A 20,041-nucleotide genomic window follows, 5' to 3' on the forward strand; every position below is an offset into this window, starting at 1 on the left:
GGAGGAGGGGAGAGAGAGAGAGTCTTCCATACACTGGTTCACTCCTCCAAATGGCCACAATGGCCGGAACTGAGCCAATTTGAAGCCAGGAGCCAGGAGCTTCTTCCAGTTCTCATACGTGGGTGCAGGGGCCCAAGGACTTGGGCCATCTTCTGCTGCTTTCCCAGGCTCAATAGCAGGGAGCTGGATTGGAAGTAGAGCAGCTGGGACTCAAACAGGTGCCCATACAGGGATACCAGTGCTGCAGGTCGGGGCGTTAACCCACTGCACCATGCGCTGGCCCCATCTGCCCTTAATTCTTCCTCATAATTATACTATCCTTCTCTAGTTCATTCCTTATTCTACTCCCCTGGTGGGGTATTTTGTGCTTTCTGCCCTCTTCTTTTTTTTTTTTTTTTTTTTTTTTTTTTGACAGGCAGAGTGGACAGTGAGAGAGAGAGACAGAGAGACAGAGAGAAAGGTCTTCCTTTGCCGTTGGTTCACCCTCCAATGGCCGCCGCGGTAAGCGCGCTGTGGCTGGCGCACCGCGCTGATCCGATGGCAGGAGCCAGGTGCTTCTCCTGGTCTCCCATGGGGTGCAGGGCCCAAGGACTTGGGCCATCCTCCACTGCATTCCAGGGCCACAGCAGAGAGCTGGCCTGGAAGAGGGGCAACCGGGACAGAATCCGGCGCCCCGACTGGGACTAGAACCCGGTGTGCCGGCGCCGCAAGGCAGAGGATTAGCCTATTGAGGTGCGGCGCCGGCCACCCTCTTCTTAATCCACTAAAAGTTCATCCTTCCAACAACAATGGAAAACCTCCTACAAAAACCTAAATCACAAGTACCACCAACTTGTGTTTCATATCCAATCTATTTTTTCCTAATATTATGGATGAACTTTCTAGTCTCCTAGCTAATAACAATAATCCTATTATTTTAAAGATTTATTTATTTGAAAGGTGGTTACAAAGGCAGAAGCAGAGGCAGAGAGAGATTGGTCTTCCATATGCTGGTTCACTCTCCAAACAGACACAAAAGCCAGAGTTGAGCTAGCTGATCCAGCACTAGGAGCCTAGAGCCTCTTCTGGGTCTTCCTCATGGGTGCAGGGGCCCAAGCACTTGGGCCATCTTCTACTGCTTTCCCAGGCCATAGCAGAGAGCTGGAAACAGAGCAGCCAGGCTTCAAACCGACACCTATGTGGGATGTCAGCACTGAAGGTGGCAGCTTTACCCACTACACCAATGTTCTGGCCCCAAAAGTAATTCTATTTGTGCAAAGGATTCCATCCCTTCTTACCTAATAAGGACTTAACTCCAGCAGTCTCCCCTCTTTCTACATAATCAGTCCCATCTCAAAGAAACAAAAAAGCAAAACACCCAAAATATCCTCTTACTCCACTACTCAGCTACTGAATTTTTCTTCCTTTTCCAAATGTCCTCGAAATAACCAATTGTGTAATCTTTTGTCTAATTCTCTCTTAACCCTACTACAATGAGGTTTTTGTTTTTCTACTAAACTGCAACAAGATTTTATCAAAACTGCTTTCGTCAAAGTTACTAATAACCTCCTCACTGAAAAACTGAATAGCTAGTTTTCAGTCCAACTCAACTATTATTTTGACTAATCAGCAACACTTTCCTCTTGAAATACTTCCTTCTCTTGGCTTCCAGGATACTTGCCTGGTTTTCCTTCAATCTCTCTCTTTTTTTTTTTTTAAACTATTCTGTTCTTTGCTCTTTCTTGCATATTTCCCTGGCCTCCCTGACCTCTTGAAATATACAAAGGTTCAGTCCTTAGAACTAGCAGTAGGTACAAGGGGCTACGGAACTGGATACTATTGATCACCTGATAAAGAAATTATGCTTTTCTCAATATGAAAAAATAAAAGTAATTAGAAACTAAAAAAAAAAAAAAAATCTGGATCAGAAAACTGTGTCCAGAAAATTACATTGTGACATTACTGAGAATAACTGGTAGTCAGTAATACTAGGAACTTTTTCCTTTGTTACAAGGCTTGTAACAGTGAAACTATGGGTAAGGAAATATGCTTAAGAAATACTAATAATCTGTGTATTGGGAACTTTTTTTTTAATTTATTTAACAGGTAGAGATATAGATAGTGAGAGAGAGAGACAAGAGAAAGGTCTTCCTTCCGTTGGTGCACCCCCCAAATGGCCACTACGCCCGGAGCTGCGCTGATCCGAAGCCAGGAACCAGGTGCTTCTTCCTGGCCTCCCATGCAGGTGCAGGGGCCCAAGGACTTGGGCCATCCTCCACTGCCTTCCCGGGCCACAGCAGAGAGCTGGACTGGAAGAGGGGCAACCAGGACAGAATCTGGCACCCTGACCGGGACTAGAACCTGGGTGCTGGTGCCGCAGGCGGGGTATTAGCCTATTGAGCCACGGCACCGGCCTAAGAGGGCTCCACTTCTGATCTAGCTCTCTGCTATGTCCTGGGAAAGCAGTAGAAGATGGCCCAAGTCTTTGGGCTCCTGCACCTGAGTAGGAGACCCAAAGGAAGCTCCTGGCTCCTGGCTCCTGGCTTTGGATCAGCACAGCTCTGGCTGTTGTGGCCAAGTGAGGAGTGAACCAGTGAATGCAGGACCTCTCTCTCTCTCTCTCTCTCTCTCTCTCTCTCTGCCTCTTCTTCTCTCTCTGTGTAACTCTGCCTTTCAAATAAATCTTTGACAAATATAAAGCATTTAGTCAATGACTAGGAACAGTAGTCTTCCAAGATAATTAACAGCAAGTATCATTTTAACACATGGTAAATTTTAGACCACATTTATTTTCAATAATTTACTTCAAAAAGATTAATCTATTTTATATAAAAAGTCCTAACATTGCTTACAGAGAAAGAAATTAGCAATAAATGTACTCATGTGTCTATTTATATGAATTAAACCTAAAACCTATGATCTATAATAATTCATTTTATTTAATAGTTATAGAAAGTGGATAATCTGAGCAAACTTTTAAATATACCTACAAAGAAAATTTCTCCATTGTGCATTTCCTTTTGTAAAAAAGTGCATTTTTTAGTGAACATATTTATTTGATATAGAGAAAGAGACAGAGAGCGTGCATGCTCCCATCTGCTGGTTCACTCCTCAAACACCTGCAACTGCTGGGGGACCAAAGCTTGAAGCCAGGAACTCAGTTCAGCTCTCCCACGTAGATGGCAGGAATCCCACAACTTGAACCAAAACCAGTGCCTCTGAGGGTCCTCGTTAGCAGGAAGCTGGACGTAGGAGCTAGAACTGGAAATCAAACCCAGTCACTCCAATGTGGAACATGGGCATACTAACCGCCAGGCCAAATTCCCCCATTGTGTATTTCCTTTTTGGTCCCTTATGTCTTCACTGGAGTTACTGATATTTAATAGAAAAACAAGGACATTCAAAGCTCAAAATAGCAAACAACCACAATTTCTCTGACAACATTGGGAAATTTTTTCCTTTATATATATTAATACAAAAGTCCAACTTAATTTTCCAACATCTTTAATCTAATTTCACACATGCTGATGGAGTTCTATTAATGTCCTTTCCAAATGCTATAGCATCAGGGAATCACTATTTAATTCTAAAATGATTCATTTGCTATTTGTTAACAAAAACTGGCACAAAGCACAGAAACTGTACCCTTATCTTTTGGATTACAATGATTAAGTTTCAAAACAATGGATTAACATTTTATAAATCATTAGTTATACTTAAAAGCACCTACAAAATTTCACAAAAGATTCATAGTGTACTACACCTTGGAATATAAAAACATATCAAAAGTTAATACAAAGACACAAAATATAATAAAGTCCACACAACCACTTTGCTCACTGAGCTTGTTACAATGCAGCACTCAGCAGAAATACTGCATACCCCACACACCCCTTTATCCTCACTTGTTTTCCTCAAGCCACACCATAATTTCTCAAAGAAGCAATCTACTTCTGTGCTAAGCACGGCCTCTCCCAAGGTAACCTGAACACTGAGGAGGAAGAAGCACAGCAAGTGCACAGCAAACAGGAAAGTCGTACTTGTACATTCCCTGCATAGTGCAGTTACACCACACAGCTATAGTTCTCCACATAGCTTACTACAAATTGTCAAAAGAGCTAGAGCGCCACGGCTCAATAGGCTAATCCTCTGCCTGTGGTGCCGGCACTCCGGGTTCTAGTCCCAGTTGGGGCACCGGATTCTGTCCCGGTTGCCCCTCTTCCAGGCCAGCTCTCTGCTGTGGCCCGGGAGTGCAGTGGAGGATGGCCCAAGTGCTTGGGTCCTGCACTCTCATGGGAGACCAGGAGAAGCACCTGGTTCCTGGCTTCAGATCAGCATGGTGCACCGGTCACAGTGTGCCGGCCGCAGCAGCCACTTGGGGGATGAACCAACGGCAAAGGAAGACCTTTCTTTCTGTCTCTCTCTCTCTCTCTCTCACTGTCCACTCTGCCTGTCAAAAAAAAAAAAAAAAAAAAAGAGCTAGAAGCCTACTGTGTCATAATTGCACCCCAGTAATACCCTTTTTTTATTCCACAGTACTTTAAGTGAAGCAGCACAGCAGCAAGAACAATAACTGTAGTTAGGTTGGTTCTTGAAAAGGCCCAACACCATTAGAGGTCCATGGTGTAGTTCTTTTTTTTTTTTTTTTTGGACAGGCAGAGTTAGACAGTGAGAGAGAGAGAGAGACAGAGACAGATAGAGACAGAGAGAAAGGTCTTCCTTCCGTTGGTTCACTTCCCAAATGGCCACCATGGCCAGCGCTGCACCAATCCGAAGCCAGGAGCCAGGTGCTTCTTCCTGGTCGCCCATGTGGGTGCAGGGGCCCAAGCACTTGGGCCATCCTCCACTGTCTTCCCGGGCCACAGCAGAGAGCTGGACTGGAAGAGGAGCAACCAGGACAGAATCAGTGCCCCAACCGGGACTACAACCTGGAGTTCCAGCGCCGCAGGTGGAGGATTAGCCAAGTGAGCTGCGGCACTGGCCAGTGGTGTAGTTCTTGATAGTCCTTGCAGAATAAAAACTTATTTAAACTCCAATCTTATTATATAGTTATTTAATATTGATATAAAAATAAGAATATCAGCATTGTAGTAAAGAATAAAAACAGTTTCTTTTTTTTCTTTTTTTTTCTTTTTTTTTTTTTTTTTTTTTGACAGGCAGAGTGGACAGTGAGAGAGAGAGAGAGACAGAGAGAAAGGTCTTCCTTTGCCGTTGGTTCACCCTCCAATGGCCGCCGCGGTAGGCGCGCTGCGGACGGCGCACCACGCTGATCCGATGGCAGGAGCCAGGTGCTTCTCCTGGTCTCCCATGGGGTGCAGAGCCCAAACACTTGGGCCATCCTCCACTGCACTCCCTGGCCACAGCAGAGAGCTGGCCTGGAAGAGGGGCAACCGGGACAGGATCGGTGCCCCGACCGGGACTAGAACCTGGTGTGCCGGCGCTGCAAGGCGGAGGATTAGCCTACTGAGCTGCGGCGCCGGCCAAAACAGTTTCTAAAAATACTACTTGGGCATCAAAATGCACTCTTTTACATGGGTAAATCTGTAGTGGAATATCTACATTAACCTGAACAGGATAGAAGCAGAAGAGGAATTACACAAATATACTTCAATCTGCAACTATTACTATGTGCAACTTTAAACTGTGTATTTACCATTAGACTAGAATGTATTCAAATGCCTGTACTCTTGAACCCATTTTCAGGGTAACATAAGATTTATTAGCAATCTTCATATAAATATTTGGAAAAATTGTTTCATACCTATTGGTATTAAGGACTATGCCTTAAGAACTTGTAACCTAGATAAACAATAAGTAATTTTAAGCTATGCTATATATCATAGAAAGATATAGAAAGAAACCTAATAACAGGCATCACTGTGACGGTCTCCTGCCATAATACACGCATGCATACAAATAACCTTGCAAAGTCTTCACCAATGACTGAGCATTGCTTATACATAAAAAATATCTGATTTGAACAGAAAAACTTAAGCCTAAAAAGAAACCTAAGATTTTATTGATTCCTTTACTATTAATAGTTTCAAAGACTGTTATTTGAAAAGTAAATAAAAATATTATTTTAAAAGATAATTAAAAATAAAGGCAGCAGAAATGAAAAATTTTGGACTATTACGTTCCTACTTAAACCATACCCTCCATATTCCCCACCCCACCACATACACACATACTCATTTTGAGCAGACATACACATTGTAAGCCTATTTTCTCATCAGAAATTTAAAATTACAGGATCTACTTACCAACCCAACACAGTTGCTTAAAGCCACTTTAGTTGTGCTACGTTGATCTTGCAAGTATCCTGTGTAATGACAGTTGTCTAAAAAATCATGTTTCCACTGGGGTCCATCTTTTCCCCAATATTCTACTGTAAAATGTTTGGACACAAAATCTGTATTGAGAGTCAAGTTTAGGTGAAAGTGCTTCCCATAGGCTGAAAGTTTAAAAAATAACTTAGATACTGCCTTCTGTGGATCAATAGGGTCCATACTCCGTCTTCTCCTTGAGTGTTTATCATTTTTCACAGTAAAGCTGAGAAAAGCTCCATTTTGATCAACTCTTATTGGAATAGTTAGCTGGTAGTGTTCAAGATAAGTCAGGAATTCCTCTTTTTAATCACAAGGCAGAGAATACAGAAAAAACACATGGGAGAAAAGAAAATTTAGCAGAACAAAGCAGCAATACAAACAACAACTCTCAGTTAAAACTATGTATCATTTTACGCAAGATATAGACCAAAAAAATTGAAAATAGACAAAAATGAAAGAGCAAAAGTTTAAAATATGAATATTAATTTTAATTATTTCACTCCCCAAAATACTATTTTATTTGTAGACTATTTTTCTTCATTAAATTTAATTTCAAAAACATAGAATCTATGAGCTAAATTCTATCACAAGTACAATGAAAAGTATAAATATATAAAAGAATTTAGCTCAGATAAAATCTATTTTTGAAAGTTATCCAAAAGAGTTTATGTAGAATTTCTATAGTCTTATAGAAACTATTTTTTTAAATCATCAGTGGGAATGTAAAACATTGTATCCACTTTGGATAACTGTCTGACAGTTCCTCAAAATGTTAAACATGATATTATCATTTGATTCAGTAATCCCTCCTATAGGTAGGTGTATGAGAGAAATAAAAACACATCCATGCAAAAATCTGCACATGAATGTCCATACCAGTACTATTCATAATAGTGAAAAAGAGAAATAACTCAAATTTATAATAACTGATAAAACAGAATGTGGCATACACTTACACTATATTATTATCCTGCAATAAAAAGGAAAGTAGTATTGATACATGTTATGATGTGAATGATCCTTTATAACTGTCATTGCAAAGTACATTTTCTAATATTATAAAAATATCATATTAAGTAAAAGGAGCCAGTCATAAAAGACACATTCTATCATAGAATAAACATATCCTATTATTCCATTTATATGAAATATTCAGAATGGGCAAATCTCTAGTTATAGAAATCTGAAGGTTAAGAAGTTGCCTAGATTGGGGGTGGGGTAGTTTGGAGGGAATTTAAAAGCTATGCAATGGGTACAGAATTTCCTTTTGTAGTGATGAAAATATTCTAAAATTGACATGGCAATGATGACAACTCTGAAAATATAAAAAACTATCAAATTTGTATACTTCAAATTGGTGAACTGTAGGCCAGTGCTGTGGCTCACTAGGCTAATCCTCCACCTGCGGCACCGGCACTCCGGATTCTAGTCCTAGTTGGGGCACCGGGTACTAGTCCTGGTTGCTCCTCTTCCAGTCCAGCTCTCTGCTGTGGCCCGGGAAGGCAGTGGAGGATGGCCCAAGTGCTTGGGTCCTTGCACCCGCATGGGAGACCTGGAGGAAGCACCTGGCTCCTGGCTTCGGATCAGCATAGCAACGGCCGTGGCGGCCATTAGGGGAGTGAACCAACAGAAGGAAGACCTTTCTCTCTGTCTCTTTCTCACTGTCTATAACCTCTCTGTCTCTCTCTCTCTCTCTCACTGTCTAACTCTGCCTGTCAAAAAATTTTTAAAAAATAGGTGAATTGTACATTATGTATATTTTATCTAAATAAAGCTGTTAAAAATTATCAGACTGGATAAAAATTCAGAAAACTATTGAACATATTTTCCTCACTTAGATGCACTAAATATTACCCTTCTACCATTTTATGCAAACCTTCCTTCAACTATATTTACCACTGAGGGAAACCAAATGTTTTCCTCTTGCCTCACTGTCCATACATGGAGTTTACTCACACATATAAACTTCCATGAAACCATAACCAAATGGAAATAAAACACAATTTATTTTACTCCTTATAAACTTATTTTTTTGGAAGAGTTCATATTAATCACCATAGCTTTGATAATCTACTTTGAGAACCACACTTTTTAATATGGACTTTTAGTCATATACATCAATCTTTAATAATATTCGAAATCTGGCTCAGCAACACCAAAAACCAATCTATTACTATGCTTTCAAGGGAAGGGAATACAAAGGCATGCCTTCAATAATTCTATAAGGATTGGATTGGTCCATGGAAAACAAAACAGTATTTACTCTTAGGACTTTTATTTTTAAGACCATTTCTATAATATAAAGTTCAATTCTATATATTAAAATTATAAGATTTAGGATTTGAAAAGTTAAACATTTTACAACACTCACTCTTTTACTCAGATTCTAATCCTTAGATCAGAATTTTTAATTTTGAAGAACTATTTTCTCATGAAAGGTCCCTATAAAAAGTGTCCTATATAAGGATTTATCTGTTTCTTCCTCTTTTACAATATCGCCTTGATTTTCTTTTAACATGACCTTGCCCAAAAACCCTAGCAAGGAATAAATCTACTTAAATGTAGGTTTCAGAAGAAGAAACTGTCTGGGATCTATCATTTTCCAAGAAAGACCAGTCAACTCTTAAACTCCCTGGACATTAACAGACTCAGTAGGACAAGTTTAAAAGATGCTTATAGTCCCTTTACATTTATGAAACTAGCACTGAACTAATACAGTAGGCCTCTGTTCCAACCACTACATATTCCAAAGAAGGTGCTCACCCAAACTAAGTACTAAGAATTTTTTTTTTAGCTAATAATTAACAACATTCTTGTCAGTTTCAAAATCAGGAATCCTACCTTGAGAACTGTATGAAAGTCTGTGGTCATTATGAAATTCCGATGAAGCCATGATGAGGCTCAGAATCCATGTTAACGTCTTCCACAAAATTTCCATAATTTAGAAAACTGGATGATATTTTGGAGGGCTACCTATGTGCTAGAGAGTCAATACCATACCAAAATCGAAGCATAACAGTTTTATTTCTCTGAAACTTCTTGAAAATTGTTATTAGATATTCCACTGTTTAACAAGTAATTTTTTCCAACATCCCGTACTTTCTTCTATATCTGGATTCATTTTCTCAATCCAAAATGAAAAAAAAAAAATAGTGATGGTAAAAATTTCAAAAGCAAAGCATTAGGCTGATTAGTTACTAGAGTATGGCCATTTTTTAACCTAGAGGGAAAAAATTTAAGTTAATCAAAAAATACTCTCAAAGGACAGACCTACTACATATCACTGAATGTTTGCCAAAGAATATAAATATAAAATAATACAACATTTAAAAAACATTGTAACATTGTTCTTTTTAGTCTAAATAAACTTTCAGAAGACTAAACACAGAATTAGAAACCTAAATAAGGAAACTGGCGCAGTTTTAGCCAGGTGGCCGCATGGCCCAGCTACCTGAGCCAGGCTCCACCCGGATCCTAATGGGATTCGCTGCTCCTGCTTCCCTGCCCGCCCTCAGGCAAAGTTTTAAAAGGGCCTGTTCCTGAACATGTGCTCTCTTGGGTCTCTCTCTCAGCTCTCCTCTCCTGCTCTCCTCTCTCCTCTGCTCTATCTTCTCTCCTTGCTGGCTCCTCTCCTCTCTGTTTCTTTCTTATATTCTCTTTCTCTCTTTTTCCTTTGCCACCCCTTCACTCCGGTCTGTAGAGTGTTCCCAATAAACCCTTTCCCTTAAAAAAAAAAAAAAAAAAAGAAAGAAAGAAAGAAAGAAACCTAAATAGCAGAATAATGCCACAGTGACTTAATAATCAAAGAAATCTGAAGAAGAATCACAATTCTTTTTAATAAACCCTTAAGATAAGTCAGCTAACCTCCTTTTGATAAAATAAAAAGCAGACTTACTTCATAATCTAAGTTAATTGTATGTGACAGTAAAAGATCCAATCCTTTAAAAAAAAAAATTATTTATTTGTAAGGCAGAGTTAGAGAGAGAAAGACAGAGATCTTCAATCTGCTGGTTCATTGCCCAAATGGCTGCAATGGCCAGGACAGAGCCAGGCTGAAACCAGGAGCCAGGAGCTTCTTCCAGGTCTCCCACACGGGTGCCAGGGCCTAAGGACTTGGGTCATCTGCTGCTTTTCCAGATGCATTCACAGGGAGCTGAATTGGCAGTGGAGCAGCTGGAACTCAAACCAGTGCCCATATGGACGCTGGCACCCCATGCGGCAGCTTTACCTGCTATGCCACAGTGCCAACCACCGCTTATTCTTTTTTTTAAAACAGAAACTACATGTGTAAAGACAGAAAGAGAGAGAGAGCGAGAGAACAAGAGCAAGAGAGAGAGAAAGTCTTCCATCTGCTGGTTCACTCCTCAAATGGCTGCAACAGCCAATTCTGGGTCAGGCCAAAGTCAGGAACAGAGTTCCATCCTGAGTTCCTGTGTGCATGGCAGTGGCCCAAGAAAGGTCTGATGCCCTGGGATAAGTTGTCACTTGAAACACCAGTACCCTGTATCTAAGTGCTAGTTCAAGTCCTGGCTACTCTGCTTCTGATCCAGCTTCCTGCTAATGCGCCTGGGGAAGCTGCAGAAGATAACATTCTTGAAGACACCTGTGAGTCCACTCATACCCAAAAATTGCTATGTTGCTTTATGAGGCACCTATCATTGCACCTATCATTTTTTTCTGACAAAGTAGATCTACAAATTTGGAGTGACACTTAGCAACCATCTGAACACTCAGTATCACAAATTCAACTTCTAAAAAGTTAAGCCATATTTACTATAACTCTTGACTTTATCTGTAAGTCTTATATGACTTATAAAGCAATTTAAATGAAGTAATTTTAACTCTCTAGATTGTAACTAAAAAGAAACTTTTAAAATCTTATTTTAGGTACCACAAGAGATTTCACATCCTATCTCATATTCTTTACTTTCAGCTGACAACCTCACTCACAGAGGCCATCTACTCACATTTTATACATAACACCAGCATACTTGGTCACCTGACTTCTCAGGAACTACGATCTAGCTTACTAACAGCAAAAAACTGACCAAATAAGAATCAAAAAACTAAAGAATTGCTTTAGAACACTAAAGTAACAGTTGGGGATAGAGGCAAGTTGTTCTTATACAGTTTAATAGTTCCTACTGTGTATATAACTGTGTTATAGCTCAATAGCTGAAATTCACAATATTATGCCTAAGACAGGGATAAAAAGTCAATGACTTTTAATGACTAAATACTATTAATAAGATATTAGAAAGATTTTATGCCAAGTCTCCAATACATGCAATTATCATCCAATAAGTATTTATTACATATTTGTTGATTGAAAAATTGATTTAAAAAATGAACAGCAGCTAAAATAAAATTACCTTAGGCAAATAAAAGAATATTTGTAGTTAACTGGAAAATTAATTTATGTGAAATACTTTATCCCCTATGGTGCTAGAAATAGTGGTTATTACAACATTTAAAACAACCACAACTATTTAAAATTTCTCACATCTGCCTCCACAAGTTATTAAACTGTTAAGGCTTGGCAAAACTAATTCATTAATCAACAAATATGGTCTTACCATGATTAAAAGGTGATGTTACAACAACTCAGAATACAGACAGGATTAAGGGATACAGAAAAGATTAAGATAAAATCCTTGCTCTTAGGAAGCTCTAAATTTAAATAATGAAGAAAAAATCAAGATAGACTGATAATACCACAATAAAGTTATGAAAAATTGTTTCAAGAGATTCGATAAGGGACATGATCTCTAAGTCAGAGAAGCATGAATCAAATAAGGTTTGTAGGAAAAGAGTATTTTGTGATAAGGCCTGGAAGATTAATAGAATTTCACAAGTCAGACTGCTTTAGGACATCATTACATACACAGTATGCATTCTACAAAATCTAGATGGCAAGCAAAAGAGAAAAATAGTAAACAGTATTAGAATAGCAGTAATAATAAATTAGGTTCCTATGCAGAAGACTAAGGTAAGAAGAAGGTAAGGTAGTTAAAGGTCAGACCAAAAATAAAGAACTTTAAATCAATATTACTTCTTCTAATCTTCAAGACAATCTTGTGAGGCAGTTATTATTGCCCCATCAGCAAGGCACTCTGATGGTCCCAATGATTCCATCTCCTAATATCAATACCCCTATAAAATCCCCTCCCACTGAATCATTTAATTCTAACCAAGACAATATATCTCAATACTGAAGGGATGTCACTTCCATGACTAAATTACAAAATACTCTTGACTTCCATTTTGCTAGCAGGCTCTCTCGTTGGTTTGGAAGAAGCAGGCTGCCATATGAAGATGCCTACATGGCAAAGAACAGAGAATAGCTTCCAAATATCATCAACAGGAAATGAGGTCCTCAGTCCAACAGTATTCAAGAAACTGAATCCTGCCCACTAATATGTGCACTTAGAAGCACATTCTTGGCCGGCGCTGCAGCTCAATAGGCTAATACTCCACCTGCGGCGCCGGCACACCAGGTTCTAGTCCCAGTCGGGGCGCCGGATTCTGTCCCGGTTGCCCCTCTTCCAGGCCAGCTCTCTGCTGTGGCCAGGGAGTGCAGTGGAGGATGGCCCAAGTCCTTGGGCCCTGCACCCGCATGGGAGACCAGCAGAAGCACCTGGCTCCTGCCATTGGATCAGCGCGGTGCGCCGGCCGCAGCGCGCTGGCCGTGGCGGCCATTGGAGGGTGAACCAATGGCAAAAGGAAGACCTTTCTCTCTCTCACTGTCCACTCTGCCTGTCAAAAAAAAATAAAATAAAATAAACACATTCTTCCCAGAGTGGGTTTCCATGAAGACCCCAGTCCTAACCATCACTTTGTAAGCTTATGAGAGATCCTTTGTAAGCTTATGAAAGAAGCAGGAGGACTTAGCCATGTCATGGCTGAATTCTTAACACACAGAAACTGTGAGATAATAAATGTATGTTATGTTAAACTGCTGAGTTTGGGGGCCAGCGCTGTGGCATAGTATGCTAAGCCTCTGCCTGCAGTGCCAGCTTCCTATATGGGTGCAGTTTTGTGTTCTGGCTGTCCCTCTTCTGATCCAGCTCTCTGCTAATGGCCTGGGAAAGCAGTGAAAGATGGCCCAAGTGCTTGGGCACCTGCACCCGCATGGGAGACCCAGAAGAAGCTCCTGGCTCCTGGCTTCGGATGGGCCCAGCTCTGGCCATTGTGGCCATAGGGCAATGAGCCAGCAGAAGAAAGACCTTTCTCTCTGTCTCTCCATCTCTCTGTAATTCTATCTCTCAAATAAATACATTTTCTAAAAAAAAAAAAAAAATTGCTTAGTTTGTGGTAAGTTCTTATGGAGCAATTGATAACTAATATTGCCATCAATTTCAGATACTGCTGATGCTTACAGAGGTCAGATAGATAGAAAACAGTGGAGCCCAGATTCAGGTACAAGGCTTCTGGCTCTAAAGCCTAAATTCTCTGTATTTGGGCAGATGCTGTGATACAGTGGCTTAGGTTGCCTCTTTGAACACCACATCCCACATCAGAGTGCTAGTTTGAGTCCCAGTTACTCTGTTTCTGATCTAGCTCCCTGCTAATGCACCTGAGTAGTTAATGGCTCAAGTACTTATGTCCCTGCTCCCACATGGGGGATCCTGATGGAGTTCCTGGCTCCTAACTTCAGCCTGGCCCTGCGCCATCTATTATAGCTACTTAAAGAATAAATCAGAAGATGAAAGATAACTCTCTGGCTCTACAAATCTCTGTCAGTTTACATAATTTATTACTTAAGAATAAATTCTATGTATTATATCATACTTCCAGTAAACTGAAACTTAAATATTCAAAATCAGTTACATATAATCAACATCAGTATATTCATAAATGGCATTGGTTAGTTAATGTAAACACATTTTAGCAACTTTACATATAACAATTATTTCACCTCAAAATTATTTTTACAATGATTTAGGCAAGACAGCAGACACTATATATCCTTTCTCAAGGAAAAATCTATAAAGACTAAATGATACCTCTGTTCAATAATATTACTTATCTTTTAAAATATATTTTATTTATTTATTTATTTATTTATTTGAGAGGTAGAGTTATAGACAGAGAAGGAGAGACAGAGAAAGATTCTCTATCCACAGTTCACTCCCCAAATGGCCACAATGGCCAGAGCTGCGCAGATCTGAAGCCAGGAGTCAGGAGCCTCCTCCAGGTCTCCCATGCGGGTGCAGGGGCCCAAGCACTTGGGCCATCCTCCACTGCCCTCCCACACCACAAGCAGAGAGCTGAATTGGAAAAGGAGCAGCTAGGACCCAAATGGTGCCCACATAGGATTCTGACACCACAGGCAGAGGCCTGACACACTATACCACACAATCAGCCCAATATTCATTTTCTTTATATCTAGTCTACTTATATATAATTTTAATATTCTAAAACTTCCCATGAAACATTAAAGTATCATTGTTGCTACATGAACAATATTCATTCTCATTATTTTATTTTCAAATCACTAAAATGTTTTGAGTAAAAATGTCTGACATTCAGTGAGAACCCCATATACTTTACTTTGTAATCTTCCTTTAAAGAGTAATACAATTAGGGCCAGCGCTGTAGCATAATGGGTTAAGTGCCTGCATCCCACATGGGTGCCAGTTCAATACCCAGCTGCTTCACTTCTGATCCAGCTCTCTGCTATGGCCAGGGGAAGCAGTGGAGGAAGGCCCAAGTCCTTGGGCCCCTGCACCGATGTGGGAGACCCAGATTGGTGCAGCTCTGACCATTGCAGCCATTTGGGGAGTGAACCAGCAGTTGGAAGACTTTCTCTCTCTCTCTCTTTCTCTCTTTCTTTCTCTCTCTGCCTCCATGACTCTGCCTTTCAAATAAATAAATAAACCCTTAAAAAAAAAAGAGAGAGCAATATAATTAGCACATTTAAGTTAACTTTATACTGAATCATTCCTTCTTTTCTTCCTGTTTTCCTAGACTGAAAATAATGGCAAACTGAAAATACATTTGGTTGGTTTAGGGGAAAACAATTTTTCCTCCTTGACAAATATCCTGCTTTTCAGAGTTTTGTAACCTTCACTCCTACTCATACTAATATCATTCTATAAACACCCAAGTTGACTAAGGCAGTAACATTGAGGTGAAAAAAAAAAGTAGTAAGTTACTATTTGGTCAGAAGTAGACTAATGATTTAAGGATTTGCAACACACACACACACAAAAAAAAAAAGCGGGGAGAGGTTTGTGGTGCATGGTAGAAAGAACAGGAGCTCTGAATTGAAACAAATCAGAGTTACAATTACAATCTTGGATCTACCGCTCGATACATACAGTATCTGGCACATGGGCACTCAACAAATTTGATGTTTTTACTCATTTTTCACTCTCTCACTGCACAAGCCCAGTGCTCAGTGAAGGAACATTAAGTAAATGATTGGCTAGAACTCAACTAAAAACAACACAACTAACAAAACTTAACACTCTTAGTCACCAACATGGTAAAAGCGAATGAGTTAACCTACTTTCTGACACCTGCTGAGGAGGTTAATCTGGATCCCATAAACAAATCTGTAACAGGCTCAGATTTTTCCAGATACAGTTTCTAAAGTTCAGACTAACATTAAAATACCAGACAATTGTCGAGAAATCATTATGCATAATGCACAATGCATTTAAGTTATATAGCAGAAACATTATGTTATGGAAAATACAAAAGCCTAGAGGTCTGGCTTGACCCCAAGTTACCACACCTCTCTGGATCTGTTTACTCATCTACAAAATCATGATAATGATACTTACTTTCAAAAACTTGTTGAGAGATTACATTGGATTACACATGATTTAAAATCCTGCACACTTTACTTTAAGGACTGCTAGCCCTCCTTCCCTCATTATCTAAATCATATTTCAAAGGTCTTCCTTCAAAAAGTTTCATATTCCTCCTTCCCTCAGAAATATGGAATAGTTGGATATGATGATCAACTGGGATATGAGTCGATCAACTAGGTTATACTGTATAAAAGCAAACAGTATCAGGGTCTTCCAAAAGTTCACAAAAATTCATATTATGAAAAACTGCACTGATTTTTTGGTACCAAATTAAACTTATCTTTTAATTTCATTTTCCATGAACTTTCTGAAGTATCCTGTTAAAGATGATTATTGTATTTATAAGTATTTAAAATTTGAAAACAGAATAAAAAATTCCATTGTACTTTAATTTCAGATGTCTTTTTTTAATGTAAATGCACCAGCCAGTAAAGTTAGGGGATCATTTACATATTTCCATGAATCAAAACAACACTAGTTAAATAGAAGTAAAGCCAGACAACTTGCACTACAATGATTCCCCCAGTAATCTGTCCTGGTCAAAGGGTTATTACTTGTCTTTTTCCTCTATCATCTTTACTTCCCACTCAAGTGATCTGAGTGTAGCCAAGGTAATAATTTCCTCTCATGAACTATTATTATGGAGCTAAAGAACATGTATAAATCCCTCTCCACTTCTTTCATCCATCTTGACTCCTGTTGTTTATTTTAAGGCTGATTTGGTCTCCAAGCAAGAAGCAAAAATTCCATGCCCCCTTTGAATATTTAACTTCTACACATGAAAATTAACTTTTCATTTCAATTCCCATTTACTCTCTCAGTAAATGTTTCTCATCGCCAACTAATTGCCAAGAACATGACTAGGTTTCTAAGAACAAAGGTCATTTATAAACTTTCTGAGATTAGTCTCCAAGGCAATATATAATTAAACACAAATTACTCAAAATTTACCTATCAATAAAAGCAAAGGAGTCAAAAGTTAAAATATAAAATACAACTTACAAAAGTCAAGGCCTAAATTAATATAAACCCAAAATTTTTATAGATAACAAGGTAAATATATGTTATCTGTATCAGAACTTCTTTCCTGGGAAAGAAAATGAACATTTTTTTCTCTTGGGGCTATTCAATATGTTGATAACCATGTCTTTTGGGGGAACTAAGAGAGCTATCTACTTTCTCTCCTCTTTTTCTCCCCTAAAAATATTCCAAATATGCTTTTAACTCTGTTAATTCATTAATTTTATTAATTCTCACTAAAGTCACAGAGTAAGATCTGGCAGACAGGCCCATACTAAACCACGAGTAGCTGCTAGTGGTTGCTAAGGAAATGAAGAGGAAGTAGTAACAGTAGACAACAGTAGGAATTAGTCTTACAGGTATTGGACCAAACATGAAAATACTATAATATTTTAGGTCTTAACGCTGTAGGTTTTCCTCTTGGGGTTCACAAAAATAGAAATAACATAATACTGATATTTGTTGCCAACTGTGGCAAATGAATGAATTTTATTTGTTTGAAATTACTTATTTGCCTCTATGTGCTGTTCTTCAAAAATCCAAAATATCAATGATCACATTTAAGCACTAAATTGAGATAAATCAAATTGCAGCTACCACTTTGTGAAACACAGAAAAACAATGATCTCTAAAATTAATTTTCTTAATTTCCCTCAACTATACCAGTTTTATGTTACCTTTCTTTCCCTGACATGAATTCTAAGAACTGTCATTTCCACATATAAAAAGTTTCAGTCAAATCAATGTAAGCTAAAGAAAGAAGAAAAAAGAAAATTAGTCCAAAAAATTTGATCATAAAAGAATATGCTGCAAATCACATACTCCAGTGTCTTTTTAAAAAGTTCCAAGCCATGCTTCAATTTTTTCTTCCCCCTCCACTGCACACCCTGGCCTTCGGCCCCCCTCCTCCTATTCCACTTCACCCAGACAGAGGGTAACAGTCTGAGCTGCCCTGTTTGAGTTGTGATCCTAACGTTAACATCCAGCAGCCCATTTCCAGACAGCAGCGCTAAATCTATTTGGATAAAACGCGTGTGACCCAGACAGTTGGCATTTGGCCCAAACGCGTTGCACCGGCAGCTCAAATAAAAACAAGAGTAAGAAAACTCACTCTTGTTCTCTCTCAGTGCGCTTTCTCACTCTCTTGCTCTCTTTGCCTCTAGTACAAGGACAGAAATTATCAGACGGGAATTGAAGCACACACTATCAGGAAAAGGTTTTCCAATACTCCATCCAGCATTCTAGCTTCCCCCTCCCACATCCCTGAACTTTGGTCCCATACACCAGATATACAGACATACCGCGATAAACAAGGCTCCGGAGGGCTATGAGTCTAGCACGTCCCAAGTGGCCAAAAGTAAATCAAAAACACACGCTTCCATCTCTTTGATTAGCCTATTAAGAGCTTAACAGATCCTAGAGCATCAGGGTTGCAGCTCGCACATTATTGCTACTCCCTGAGCCCACACATAAAATATGCACTTGTCTGAATACTTAAGACACTGACATGAAACTATAAAATGCAGAAGATTGTTCTTGAGGAAAACTGAAAATCGATTTAAAACACACACATCATCATTACTTTCCTGATGACTATTTGGTGATCAGTTAAAAGACCACAATAATCATAATAAGTCCGCTGCACAAAACATGTATATTCATGAAATAATCATATTTTTTGCATCATAAAATACTTGCAAGTCCCAGAATTCTACAACCCCCGACTAGTCTGGAGTTAAAAAGATTTCTATCTGTAAAATGAGTTCAGTCAAGCTCACTCATTGCCATAAAACACACATACACTCACACACACACACACACACATACACAGAGAGAGGGAGGGAGAGAGAGAGAGGGAAAGAGAGAGGTTTTCTAAGCGTTATTCCGAAGACAAGCAAAGCACAAGTTTTTTAAAAAAGGTTTCATTGAATATTGTGAAGTCTTCCTTACCGTTTTCATCTTCAAATTCTGATTAAAAAGTAAGTTTCAAACAATAGAGATTGCACTGGACGACTCACGTACTCCCTCTCTTTTTTTTTTTTTTTTGCCCCCCCCCCCCCTTGCAAAGCCACACCAGTTATTCTGCAGTTATTCTGCAGCCAGAATAAAACCCTATAGTCTGGCTAACCCAGGCTTTAGAAAACAGACTTTACAATTTGGCAGAAAAAGAGATACCTTCAATACAAGCAGGCTATCACCCTGAGATGCTGCCTTTGCAAACCTTCTTTCTCCACCCCCCCCACCACCACTTTCAAAAAAAAAAAAAAAAAAGAAGGAAAGAAAGAAAGAAAGGGAAAAAGACTTATTGGGGGTGGAAGTGGTGCCCTCTCTTCCTGGACAGCTTAGTGCCTTTGCTATGCAAATAACATGTGCAGAGCATCAAAAGGTATCAGGAGAAAAGAAGACAAGAGGAGCAGGAAGGGCAGCAAAGTTTTGTTGAAGTAGCCCTAGATCTCACTACCGGCCCCCAGCCAACTTGAATTGCAGCAGGAGAAAATTTTGGCAGCTTTTCCTCGGAGGCAGAGCACACTGACGTCAGTCTGCAGATGTGCCTTGGCTGCGTCGGGTGCGCATGTGTCCTGGGTCGTCACGTGGAGGGGGAGGGGAAGTAGAGGTACAATCAGGGTAACCAACTACCAGCCATTCAGAAGGGCTTAGACAATGTCAACTTTTCCACCCTGTGAATGAGAGAAATTCTGGCCCCTCTAACCTCTCTCCCCTAACCTACTCCGCCTCTTTTCCTCCTCCTTTTCTAACCTCTTTCAGAAACTCTAGCCTGGTTTGTTATTAGTAGTTTCTTGGAAAAAGGAAGGGAGGAGGTAGATGAATGACTTTAGATGGACTAATGTCACTGTTAAGATCTCCTGTGTCATTCTCCGTGCATTTTTTTTA

General features: G+C 39.4%; 1 protein-coding gene across 12 annotated transcripts in view; it reads right to left on the minus strand.

Annotated features, from left to right (window-relative positions):
• The window catches only part of ADAMTS6 (ADAM metallopeptidase with thrombospondin type 1 motif 6), a 329,021-nt gene extending 309,374 nt beyond the window's left edge, over positions 1-19,647 (minus strand). For 9 of the 12 annotated variants that reach the window (XR_009868073.1, XM_062212088.1, XM_062212091.1 and 6 more), the window contains exons 1-3: positions 19,100-19,189; positions 9,150-9,528; positions 6,243-6,607 (exon numbers count right to left, since the gene is read on the minus strand). Coding sequence is in view for 11 of the 12 variants with exons in the window: in XM_062212088.1 (XP_062068072.1) it covers positions 6,243-6,607; positions 9,150-9,246 (462 nt within the window). In the remaining variant the exon portion in view is untranslated. Of the gene's footprint in view, positions 1-6,242; positions 6,608-9,149; positions 9,529-18,450; positions 18,504-19,099; positions 19,190-19,324 lie in introns of those variants that run through there. The other 3 variants (XM_062212084.1, XM_062212085.1, XM_062212083.1) reach the window with 3 other exon arrangements.
• Between the last annotated feature and the right edge of the window lie 394 nt (positions 19,648-20,041).

Source organism: Lepus europaeus, chromosome 15 (genome assembly GCF_033115175.1).
Source record: "Lepus europaeus isolate LE1 chromosome 15, mLepTim1.pri, whole genome shotgun sequence".
In the NCBI taxonomy this organism is placed as follows: Eukaryota; Metazoa; Chordata; class Mammalia; order Lagomorpha; family Leporidae; genus Lepus; species Lepus europaeus.